A 12,139-nucleotide genomic window follows, 5' to 3' on the forward strand; every position below is an offset into this window, starting at 1 on the left:
TGCGGCGTGGCCCAGGGGACAATCCCCGCCCTCACTCTCGCCAACTGCCCTCCCTGGCCGCTGCAAACGCTCACCGAGGGGCGGCAAAAAATGAAGGAGATTGTGGCTGCAGCACCCGCCCATGTGCCCTCAGGAGGTGCCCATTGGAATCCCCGGGCCCTCTGAGGAGGGGGTCTCGGCGGGGACACCGCGGAGCGGGAACACGTAGGCAGTGCCTTTTAAGGCGGGCTCGGTCTCCAGTGCCGCCGCCGGGTTACTAGGGATGTGACGTCACGAGCGGGCGGGGGCGCGCGCGCCCGGGCGGAAGCGGAAGGGGCGGGGTTCCGCAGGCAGAGTTTCCAGCGCCGCTGCCGCAGTCGCCGCAGCTGCCGCGGGAGCCGGAGTGGGCTGGGCTGCTGAGGCAAGATGGTGGACTACAGCGTGTGGGACCACATCGAAGTATCGGACGATGAAGACGAGACGCACCCCAACATCGACACAGCCAGCCTCTTCCGCTGGCGGCACCAGGTATACCGCGCGCGCCCGCCGCGTTCCTCCTTCGCTTGGGACCCGGCTCCGGGGTTCTGAACCCAAATACAGGCCAGGGACCTCGCCTTTGACGCCTGGTACTCACGTCTCACACTCTGGATTTTTATTGTCTCCCGGGGTTCCTCGATTCAACTCCGGAACCCTCAGTACCCCCAGGACCCTGTCCATCTTACTGCGATCCCGAGACCCCTCTGATAGCTGCGTGGGACTCCCTATTGATCCCTAGAACAATTTTCCTAGTCTAGACTCCCAATATAAGCTTGGGAATACCCCCAGTCCTTTTAGCGATTTTCTGTTTACACTCAAAACTCCGCCTCAGAGTCTGGACCCTCAATTCAGCTAGGTGATTCGTGATCCTGTTCGGGTCCCCACCTCTGATCTGGGATCCTCCATCAGGCCCCCCAACTCCTAGGGTCTAGGACCCTAATACTTTAATTCTATCCTGGGATCCACCTCAGGGAGTCTTGACGGGGATTCCCAGTCAGATTCCTGTTCCTGGCTTGGGACCCCAACCCACACCCGGGACCGCTTCCTTAGAAGTGAGACTCGTGATCCACCAGGGTCCTCATCTTACCTGTTGTTCCGACTCATGGCGATCCTGTGTGTGCAGAGTAGAACTGCTCCATAGGGTTTTCAAGGCTGTGACCTTCCTGAAGCAGATCACCAGGCCTTACTTCCAAGGTGCCTCTGAGTGGGTTTGAACCGCCAACCTTTAGGTTATTAGTCCAGTGCTTAACCACTTCCTGCACCCAGGGACTCAGCCTAGGACCACGCTTTTGGAACTTAGTTCACCTCCAGACTCAATCGCCAGCTTCCACACTGTGGAGTCTCCAGTTCTGACTGTTCTTCAGCCTCACCTACTGTAGACCTCATTTCTCATTACACCGGGAGCCCCACCCCCATGGCTTCCAGCCCAGCTAGAGCCCCTGCCCCTGCTTGATATTGCAGACCCCATTATCACCTACCTCCAAGACAGGCCTCCTGTGTGAACCTGTGCCAGCATTGGAAACCCAGTGGAAACCACACCAAGCCCAGGACCCAACACCCACTGGGCATTACCCTTGCCCCCAGCCTGGTCTGCCATTATCTGATGCCCAAATTGGCCCTGCTCTCACCGAGGGACCCTACTGATTTGATTTCCAAATTCACTACCCCTTCTTTTATCTGTCTTCCCACAACCACCAGTACCAGTTGCCATTGAGTCAACTCCAACTGATGGCGACCCCATGTGTGTCAGAGTGGAACTGTGCTCCACAGGGTTTTCAGTGGTTGATTTTTCAGAAGTGGATTGCCAGGCTTTTCTTCTGAGGTGCCTCTGGTTGGACTGGAACCTCCAACCTTTTGGTTAGCAGCTAAACACGTTAACTGTTTGCACCACCCAGGGACTCCCCACAACAGAACCCCCAGATCCAGATCTCAGAATCCCAAGTCTAGGTGACCTGTGGCCTGCCACCCCTCTCCTTGCCCACTTGTGCTTACGGGCTAATAGGGTGGCTTTCATAAGACCGAATGATCTAATCTCCTGCTCCCCCAAATCAGAGCTCCTGCACTCACATACCTGTGCCTGTTATACTGTCTAACTGATGGCTTATGTTAGCTAGGAGCTCTCCACCTTGCTCTCCCGTATGGCAGCTCCCAGTCATTTATCCAGAAACTTCTCGAAGGGCACTTCCCCATCCTTAGGGGACCCCGCACTAGCCCGTATGTCTGGCCCCTAGTCCCACTTCCAGCCCCCCATTTCTTAAAACAGTAGTCTCCTGGGTAATGTACCTACTGGGCAAGCCACCGGAATATGGCAAGAAAGTTCTCGCACCTCTATTGCTGTGTGTAACATTTTGTTATGAAATATTTAAGACCTCCACAAAACTCTAAAGAATATTCTTGGGAACACCTGTTTCTGTCATATAAAGAGATTAATCTTTACTACTATGTGGAGGTGATTTGGTCCTGCGGGGTGCCAGGGCAGGGTGTGAGGATAATGCCCCCTTTCCTGCAGGGCCTTCTTGCAGCCACGCCCTCCTCCCTGGCCCAGAGCCTTTTCCTGTCTGGCCACTGAGAGCTCCGCCCCTTTCCTTGTCTTAAAGGCCCGGTGGCTGTAGTGGAGGCGGGGGCTTCGGTGTCTTCAGCACTAGGTTCTGTGACCGGCAAGCTTGGATACTCATCCCAGCCGTACCCATTGCTGCCTTGCTTGATGGGGAGTGAGGTTCATAACCCTGCTCCAGGAGCCCTTATGAAAACAGGGATAATATGGCCCTGTCTTTATGAAATTGTTGTTGGAATGAAAATGAGGTTAGGTCTGAAAAGAACCTGGCTCAGGGCCTGGGAGGGAGTAAGTGTTCTGGAAAAGGAGGTGGGGTTAGTCAAAAAGTAGTCTGGTGTCTTTTAATTAACCCAGCTCCTTCTGCACCACTGACAAGCTGCCTCAGTTTCCCCAGCTGGGAATATTAATAGTATCCAGTCCCAAGTGTTGTGACGAATATTCTGCTTAATGTCTGTAATGTTTTGTGTGCAGTATCTAACACATAATAAGCTTTCTATAAACTGTAGCTATTCTCATCAGTTAGTATTTAGGTAATTCACACTCGTGGTGAAAAATTCCAGAAGGGGTAAGAGGATGAGTGAGTCTTGCTTGCCAGACCAGCTCCCCAGCTCACTTGCCCAGAGACTGCCACTGTTTCTGGTTTCTTGTGGCTCCTTCTAGTAAGCTGTATGACAGAGAGGTTCTGTGGGCCTTGTTTTCCCCCTCTGTAAGGAGAGGGCAGTGATTCCTGCTGCCGTGGCTCCTGGCCTGCCTAGCCGGCTCTGGGCCCTTCCTGACAGGTGGAAAGCCAGGGCTGGGCAGGCTTCCGGCCTCACCAGCTCCAGGAGGCCTTTTTTTAGCTTTTGCCTCCCTGGCGGCCTCTCAGAGGACGTTGGGAAGAGCTTGGTGGCCGTCCAGCAGAGACAACCAAGGTGGTCGGTTCCTGCTGAGGCCTGGGGCCAACTGTGATGTCAGCTGCAGAGAGCCCCTAGTGGGAAGGCTCCAGGGTGACACAGAGCCTTGTGGAGAACGGGTGGTAGCAAAGGTCAGGGCTCCTGTCTGAGGCCTGGGCCTTCTCCACCCATTATTCATATGAGAAAAGTAAGCCTCAGGGCTGGCTCTGTCAGTTCAGTTGGACATTGGAGTAGGGCCCTGCTCTCAAAGTTCTCACCTGCCGTTGACCTGACCCTGTGCTAGAAACTGGGCAAGCCACCGGAATATGGGAAGAAAGTTCTCGCACCTCTATTGCTGTGTGTAACGTTTTGTTATGAAATATTGAAGACCTCCACAAAACTCTAAAGAATATTCTTGGGAACACCTGTTTCTGTCATATAGAAACTGGGGGGGGGATACAGCCTCATAGAAGGCACAGAAGTGAGTCAGCAGGTTATTCTGGTGGTGGTGACGATGACAGTGGTGATCAGTGGGTAACATCTACTGAATGCTTACTGCATTGGAAGCATTTTTTTTAACTCATTTAGTCCTCATACTTTGTCTCACTGACTTTGGACATGTTCAGGAGGGACCAGTGCCTGGAGGACATCATGCTTGGTAGAGGGTCAGTGAAAGAGAGGAAGACCCTCAACAAGATGGATTGACACAGTGGCTGCAATAGTGTGCCCAAACATAGCAACGATGGTGAGGATGGCCCAGGACCAGGCAGCGTTTCGTTCTGTTGCGCGTGGGGTCACTATGAGTTGGAACTGGCTCGATGGCACCTAACAACAACAGCAGTCCTCACAACAACCCTGTGAGGTCCCATTTCACAGAGGGAGAAACCAAGGCAGGGAGAGGTTTAAGCAACTTGGCCAGAGTCGTGTTGCCAGTAAGTGGCGGTGTTGGGGGCGGCAACAATGAGGTTACAGCAGCCACCGCCAGTTCTTGAGCATTCGCTCTGGGCTGCAGGTTGATCTGAGCACCTAAAGTACTTTTTCGTGTTTGAGCCCCAGAATCGTCCCCAGAGAGAGAGATTGTCTTCTTGAATGGTGGTCTCTGAGTGCCCAGTGTGGCCATGGCTTTTTACTTTAACTGCCGCCTTTGTTTTTCCTACTACAACCCCGTGAGGTAGGTGCTGTTGTTTGCATTTGACAGAGGAAACCGAGGTTCAGAGAGCGGCACTCAACCAGTACATGGTGATCATGGGGTAGGACCCTAGCTCTGGGGCCCCAAGGCCGTCCCACAGCACGTGGGATAATTAGCTAATGATGGCGGAGGGGCCTGGGGGGCTCGATGACACCTCACGTGGGGGAACTTGGGGACAGCTCTGTTGGAGCTGAGACTTGGGTGAAGCAGGAGAAGGGGGTTCCTGGTGGAAGGAGCAGCTTGTGCAGAGGCCAAGAGGCCAGAGAGCGCTGGTGCGTTTGGGGAACCACAAGGGCCAGCATCTACCTGGGACCTGGCATTGAAAGAGGAGAGCAGGACCCAGTTCCCATAGGGCATCATTGCCAGCCAGGAGCTTGCTGAGGGTCAGGAGCACATCTGAACCCTAACACACCGAGATAGGTATGGGGGAGAGATGTGGTCAAGTGTACCTGTCTCAAAGACTCCTCTGGCGGCCTCTGAGCCTGGACTGAGGGGCAGCAGTTGAAAGTGGTGGCACCTCTCAGGGTTCAGTCAGCAGCTCTGCATTCAGCCAGGAGGAGCAGGAGCCGGGAGCCAGGGGAGGTGGTGGTGGAGCCGGGCAGGAGTGCAGGAGTGGAGAGCAGAGAGGTCTGAGTAGTCTCATGCGGGCCAGGAGAGGTCTGAGCGAGAGGAGGAGTGAAGGTGGGGGCCAGGAGTCTGAGGAGACGGGGCACCATTGACGTGTGTGGGGTGCAGTGGAAAGAGAAGGTGCGACATCAGGAGGGCAGGAGACTGATGGACACTGAGCTGGGGCTTAGGAGGGCACACTGGCTTGGAGACAGCAGAGGGACCTCAGCAGGGATCCCGGTGCAAGATTAGTTGTTGTCAAGTCGATTTTGACTTATAGTGACCCCATATGTGTAGAACAGGGTTTTCAAGGCTGTGACCTTTTAGAAGCAGATCGCCAGGCCTGTCTCCCAAGGCGCTGCTGGGTGGGTTCGAACTGCCAACCTTTTGGCTTATAGTCAGGTGAGATTGGAGGTGGGCAAATTGGAGGAACTTCTAGGAGTGGAAAGTGTCAGGACTTGGTGGCAGAGTGGGAGGGAGCAGGAAGCAGGGGTCCTTCACTGAGGGAGGACACAGCAGAGGACAAGGGTTTTGGGAGGCAGGTCACACATGCCTGCAGGACAGGACATCCAGGTGAAGGTGGCTTGAAGGGGCTCTTGGGGGGGGGGGTGGCGAGGGCTGGAAGGTAGTGAGGGAGGCTCCAGTGAGAGGGGGGCCCCTGGCCAGCATCTCCTCCTTCACCCAGCAAGTGCCTCCTGAGCTCCTAGTGTGTGCCAGGCCTGGTCTAGGCACTGAAGACGCAACAGAGAACAAGCCCCTGCCCTCATGGGGCTCGTGTTCTTAGGGGGACAGTGACCTAAAGGTGATAAATAGTTGTCACAGATGTTAGCAGATGACAGATACTGGTGAGAATGATAAAGCAGGGCACGGGACAAGGGAATGTTGCAATTTTCTGTAGGGTGGTCAGAAAAACCCTCACCTAGAAAACAACATTTGAGCCAAGATCATGAGCAGTAAAAAAAAAAAACCAACCCTGTTGCCATTGAGTGGATTCTGACTTATAGCGACCCTATATAGAACAGAGTGGAACTGCCCCATAGAGCTTCCAAAGAGTGGGTGGTGGATTCAAACTGCAGACCTTTTGGTTAGCAGCCGAGCTCTTAACCGCTGTGCCACCAGGGTCCATCATAAGGATACGAGGGAGTAAACAAAAACCTATTGCTGTCAAGTTGAGTCTGCCTCATGGTGACCCCAGGTGTGTCAGAGTAGAACTATGCTCCACAGGTTTTTCAGTGGCTGATTTTTTGGAAGTAGATTGTCATGCCTTTCTTCTGAGGTGCCTCTGGGTAGGCTCGAACCTCCAACCCTCTAGCTTAGCAGCCGAGTACATTAGCCGTTTGTCACTCCACAAAGGAGTAAACTGTGTGGATGTCTGGGGAAAGAGCATCCCAGGCAGAGTGTGTTCAAGGAAAGGTGAAGCAGCCAGTGAGGCTGGAGCAGAGCGCAGAGGGCAGAGTGGGCACAAACAGGGCAGATGGCGTAGGGCCTAGCGGGCCGTAGTGAGGACTCAGGCTTTTGCTCAGAGTGAGGTGGGAGCCATGGAGGGCTCTGAGCAGAGGAAGGACGTGCCCTGACCCAGGTGCTCACAGGCACCTGTGGTGGGGCTGAGGGTGGAGGCCGGGAGACCAGGGCAGAGGTGGGTGCAGACATTTTGCAGGGCCATCTCAGGTGCCGGGGCTTCAGGCCTGGCGGGGTTGGGGTTGGGGCTGGGGCCAGGGCTCAGCCCCCCACCTCCACCCCCCAGAGTGGCAGGCCACTGGCTATCCCCCCGACAGGCCCGGGTCGAGCGCATGGAGCAGTTCCAGAAGGAGAAGGAGGAGCTGGACAGGGGCTGCCGCGAGTGCAAGCGCAAGGTGGCGGAGTGCCAGCGGAAGCTGAAGGAGCTGGAGGTGGCCGAGGGCACAGGCAGCCAGGTAGAGCTGGAGCGGCTGCAGGCCGAGGCGCAGCAGCTGCGCAAGGAGGAAAGGAGCTGGGAGCAGAAGCTGGAGGAGATGCGCAAGAAGGAGAAGAGCATGCCCTGGAACGTGGACACGCTCAGCAAGGACGGCTTCAGCAAGGTGGGCAGGGCAGGGTCTGGTGGGGGTGCACGCAACTGCCGCGGCCATGGAGGGAGGGTGGGGCGGGTGGGGGGAATAGGTCCAGGGGGCTGGGCAGATGAAGCACCCCACCGGTCCCCCCTCTGATCTCCCCAAAGGCCCTAGTCCGAGGCCATACCTGCCACTCCCACGCTCCCGCCTCCTTGACGCTCATGGCACCATCACCACCTCCACCGCTGATGGGATGGGCACTGCGGCCACGGCCCGCCCGGCCGTGCTCAGGGCGTTCCGCAGCAGCGATGCCCCAGCCCACTCCCCCTCTCGCCCCACCACAGAGCATGGTCAACATCAAGCCAGAGCAGGCGGACGAGGACTCAGAGGAGGCAAGGGAGCAGAAACACAAAACCTTTGTGGAGAAGTATGAGAAACAGATCAAGCACTTTGGTGAGTTGGCCCAGGGGCCTCCAGTGGGGATGGGGGAAAGGGGTTGGCCCTGTGCCTCTAGGGCCCTTCCAACACCTTGCTTAACACCTTCCTGCAGGCATGCTCCGCCGCTGGGACGACAGCCAGAAATACCTGTCAGACAATGCCCACCTGGTGTGCGAAGAGACGGCCAACTACCTGGTCATCTGGTGCATTGACCTAGAGGTGGAGGAGGTGAGTGGAGCCTGCCCTGGGGGTGGGGAAAGACTCCGCACTGAGGCTGCCACTTGGTGATGCCATGCCTGTTCTCCCTTGGTAGAAATGTGCACTCATGGAGCAGGTGGCCCACCAGACCATCGTCATGCAGTTCATCCTGGAGCTGGCCAAGAGCCTGAAAGTAGATCCCCGTGCCTGCTTCAGGCAGTTCTTCACAAAGATTAAGGTGAGCTCCCTGAGGGGCCATGGGGTACTGGGCGTGGCCAGAGGCTCCCTCCTCAGGAAACCAGCCTGTAGTCCATGGGGGAGGCAGACATGTGTCCGTGGGACTCAGGCCCCTATGATCAAAGCCTCACACATCAGGGGAGGATGGGGCTCTGGGGGGCCAGAAGAGGTCTTGGATAGACTGAGGGCGGAGCCGGTGGCTCTGCTGAAGGTCCCAGTGTGGTGCTGAGGGACAGAGTAGGATGCCCCCAGGCCTTTACCTGAGCACCTGGAGGAACGGTGCTTCACTGACTGAGATGGCGGAGACCGAGGGCAGGTCAGATGAGGGGTGATCAAGAGCTCGCATGCGGCTGTATTGAGTTTGAGATGGCTGTGAGACCCCCAGGTGGGGATGTCGAGGTGGGTGTCGGGTCTGCGGCTCAGGGCATGCAGCAGGAGGCCCCGTGTGGTCCTTAGGGTGTAGGTAGTCAGGCTGAGAGTGGACAGAGAAGAGGAGCGGCCCAAGCCCCAGCGCTCCATCCTTTAGGGAGACGCAGGGAGCCTCAGGGCACCCCTGCAGAGCTGCCACAAAAGGGTCAGCCCTGGCCCCCGACTGCTGCCCACCTACTGCAGACAGCTGACCGCCAGTACATGGAGGGCTTCAACGACGAGCTGGAGGCCTTCAAGGAGCGCGTGCGGGGCCGTGCCAAGCTGCGCATCGAGAAGGCCATGAAAGAGTACGAGGAGGAGGAGCGCAAGAAGAGGCTTGGCCCCGGCGGCCTGGACCCTGTTGAGGTCTACGAGTCTCTCCCTGAGGTGCGCTCCCCTGGCCCCAGGTGGGCGGCAGGCGGGCGGTGAGCAGGGCCCCGGGTCGCTAGGACGCGGGCCCTGACCCCCAGCCCCTCTGCACCCCCAGGAGCTACAGAAATGCTTTGACGTGAAGGACGTGCAAATGCTACAAGACGCCATCAGCAAGATGGACCCCACCGTGAGTAACCGTGCCCCGGGCCCACCCGCCTGCCACCCCTCTCAAGCAGGCTGCAAAAGCACCTCCTCAGGCCTCTCGCAGGAGTAGGGGCACTGGGTCACCATGTGGCCGGCACACGTGGCAGCCAGGCTTTCATCCACGCTCATGTTTATCAAGCACATACTGTGTACCAAAGCATGCAGCACATGTCCCCTGCGATCGTCCCTGCCGCCACGGGCCACTTATGAGCGCAACCTCAGGAGCTGGCACACTGGGGTTGAGCCCCCAGTGACTCACGGTGGCCTTGGGGGTGTGCTCCTTCCCAGCCTCAGTTTCCTTATCCAAACCACAGCTACTGTCTTGAAATTAGCCTGCATGGTGCGTGGGGAGGGCTGAGCACACAGTAGGAGGTGGTAAACATTGGCTGTTACTACGAGAACTTAGTAGACCTGGTGGAGTCCCTGGGTGGTGCAACAGTTAACACTCTCAGCTGTTAACCGAAAGATTAGAAATTTGAGTCCACCCAGAGGCTCTTTAGAAGAAAGAGCTGGCGATCTGTTGCTGTAAGATCGCAGCCGAGAAAACTCTATAGAGCAGCTCTACTCTGTCACATGGGGTCACTAGGAGTCAGAGTCGGCATGTTGACAACTATTTTTTGTTTTTTAAGTAGAGCTAGTAGAACAAGGCTTTAGAGCTTAATAAGACCTTGGTTTGACCCCATTTTTGCTGTTTGGCTTGCTGGGTGGCCACACCGGTTTCCTCATCTGTAAAATGGATCTAGTTGCAGGATTCCCAGAAGTTTCCATGGGAATGAGCATCTAGACCAGGGGTTGGCAAATTACCACTCACAGGCCTGCTGCCTTTTTCTTACAAAGGTTTTTTTGAAACACAGCCCCACTTATTTGTTTTTATATTATCTCTGACTGTTTTTGCCCAACTACAGCAGAATTGAGGAGTTAGGGATTGCGTAGCTGTGACAGACACCCTATATGGCCCACAAAGCCTGAAATATCTGGCCCCTTACAGAAAAAGTTTGCTGACCTCTGTTCTAGATGTACATGATTGAAATTTAATCAAAGTTAAATAAAACTTAAAATTGTGTTCCTCAGCCACATCAGCCACATTTCAAGTGCTCACTAGCCACTTGTGGTTCGTGGCTACTGTGTTAGGCAGTGCAGATTATAGAAGATTCCCATGGTCACAGAAAGTTCTTTGGACAGCTGTGGTCTAGAAGGAGCAGTGAGCGGGCTTCAGGACGTGTGGTAATGAGCTCCCTGTTGCTCGGAGCCCAGGCAGCTGTGGGGCCCCCTGGGTAGCAGTAGCCTGATTTCATCCGCCTACCCTTCTGTCCACAGGACGCGAAGTACCACATGCAGCGATGCATCGACTCCGGCCTCTGGGTCCCCAACTCCAAGTCCAGCGAGGCCAAGGAGAGGGAGGAGGCAGGGCCTGCGGATCCCTTGCTGGAAGCCGACCCCAAGCCAGGGGATGAGAAGGATGTCAGCGCGTGACCCACCCCAGCCGCCGCCCGCCTGCCTGCAGGCCCCTGCGTTCCCCTTTTCAGAAAACAAAAATAGACACCATCTCCCCAGCTCCTGGTTTCCTCCACTTTCGCTGCTCCCCCAGCCCTGGAGGGAGGGGGCTGCCCTCCCCTCCCTCATTCTCCACCGCCCCCAGCTCTCATCCAAGTCTCTGCTTTGAGTCAAGGGGCTTCACTGCCTGCAGCCCCCCATCAGCACTATGCCAAAGGCCCGGGGGTCCAGGGAGGGGCAGAGGTCACCAGGCCGCCTGTGGGGGGGGTGGGTCCCCAGCCGAGGGCCTGCTCCAGTCACTGTGGGCTCTGTTCACTGTTGGTCTGCTGTCAAGTCTTCTATTTAGTAAACAGCGATGATCTTCAAATAAAGGATTTCAGATGCTATCAGAGCTGTGGTGAGGGCTGTTGGTGCAGCCCGTCTTGTGGGGGTGGGCGGGAAACATGGGCAAATGGAGTGCGGAGGCTGGGCTGGCGGCCCTGAGCTTTTGCCCTCTAGCCTCCAGTCAGGCGGTGTGGAGGATGCTGAGGCGCAGTCTCCTCCCAGGCTTTTGCATGTCCTGTTCCCTCTGCCTGGAATGTTCTTCCTCCTGATGCCTTCTCGTCAGTCTTCAACCTTCAGTTCTCACCCACTCCTCCAGAAAGATTTCCCCAAGCCTATGCCCCCTTCCCCACAGCCCTTTGCTTACTTGTCCCCTCCAACCTGCTTGTTATCGATTAAATCGTGTCCCCTAAAAATGTGTATCAACTTGGCTAGGCCATGATTCCCAGTATTGTATGATTGTCCACCATTTTGTGATTTGATGTGATTATGTGTTATAAATCTTAATCTCTATGATGTTAATGGGAGCCCTGGTGGCGCAATGGTTAAGAGCTCAGCTGCCAACTAAAAGGTTGGCAGTTCTAATCCACCAGCCGATCCTTGGAAACTATGGGGCGGTTCTACTCTGTCCTATAGTCGCTATGAGTCGGAATCTGCTCAAACGGCAACGGGTATGATGTTAATGAGGCAGGACTCAATCTGCAGGATCAGGTTGTATCTGAGTCAATCTCCTGAGACATAAAAGAGAGAAGTGGGACCTTATACCACCAAGAAAGAAGCACTGGGAGCAGAGCATGTCCTTTGAACCTGGGGTCCTGTGCTGAGAAGCGCCTGGATCAGGGATGATTGACGACAAGGACCTTCCCCCAAAGCTGACAGAGACAGAAAGCCTTCCCCTGGAGCTGGTGCCCTGAATTAGGACTTCTAGCCTCCTAGACTGGGAGAACAGATTTCTGTTAAAGCCACCTGTTCGTGGTACTTCTGTTATAACAGCACTAGATAACTAAGACACTGCTTATACCTCATCTGAGCCTCGACGGTTGGCACGGCCAGCCACTCAGGAGCAGTGTTCTTTACTCCAACCCCCACCAAGCAGCAGCCAGAGGGAGCCTGTCATGATGGCAGGGCCTGGCCCTCCTTGTCCCAGGACACTCTCAGGGCTCCAAATTCTGAGCAAATGCCCAAGTCCCCCAGGTAGTTCACA

The 12,139-nt window shown here is 55.8% G+C and overlaps 1 protein-coding gene across 1 annotated transcript; it reads left to right on the forward strand.

Moving 5' to 3' along the window:
* The first annotated feature begins 279 nt into the window (after positions 1–279).
* CDC37 (cell division cycle 37, HSP90 cochaperone) lies at positions 280–11,000 on the forward strand. The gene is made up of 8 exons (XM_004378357.1): positions 280–507; positions 7,012–7,293; positions 7,608–7,716; positions 7,814–7,929; positions 8,015–8,137; positions 8,749–8,931; positions 9,032–9,103; positions 10,438–11,000. The coding sequence occupies exons 1-8, from the start codon at positions 406–408 to the stop codon at positions 10,591–10,593; spliced, it is 1,143 nt and encodes a 380-aa protein (XP_004378414.1). The 5' UTR covers positions 280–405; the 3' UTR covers positions 10,594–11,000.
* Positions 11,001–12,139: the final 1,139 nt, after the last annotated feature.

The sequence above is a fragment of the Trichechus manatus genome, unplaced genomic scaffold (assembly GCF_000243295.1).
Source record: "Trichechus manatus latirostris isolate Lorelei unplaced genomic scaffold, TriManLat1.0 scaffold00057, whole genome shotgun sequence".
NCBI lineage: Eukaryota > Metazoa > Chordata > Mammalia > Sirenia > Trichechidae > Trichechus > Trichechus manatus.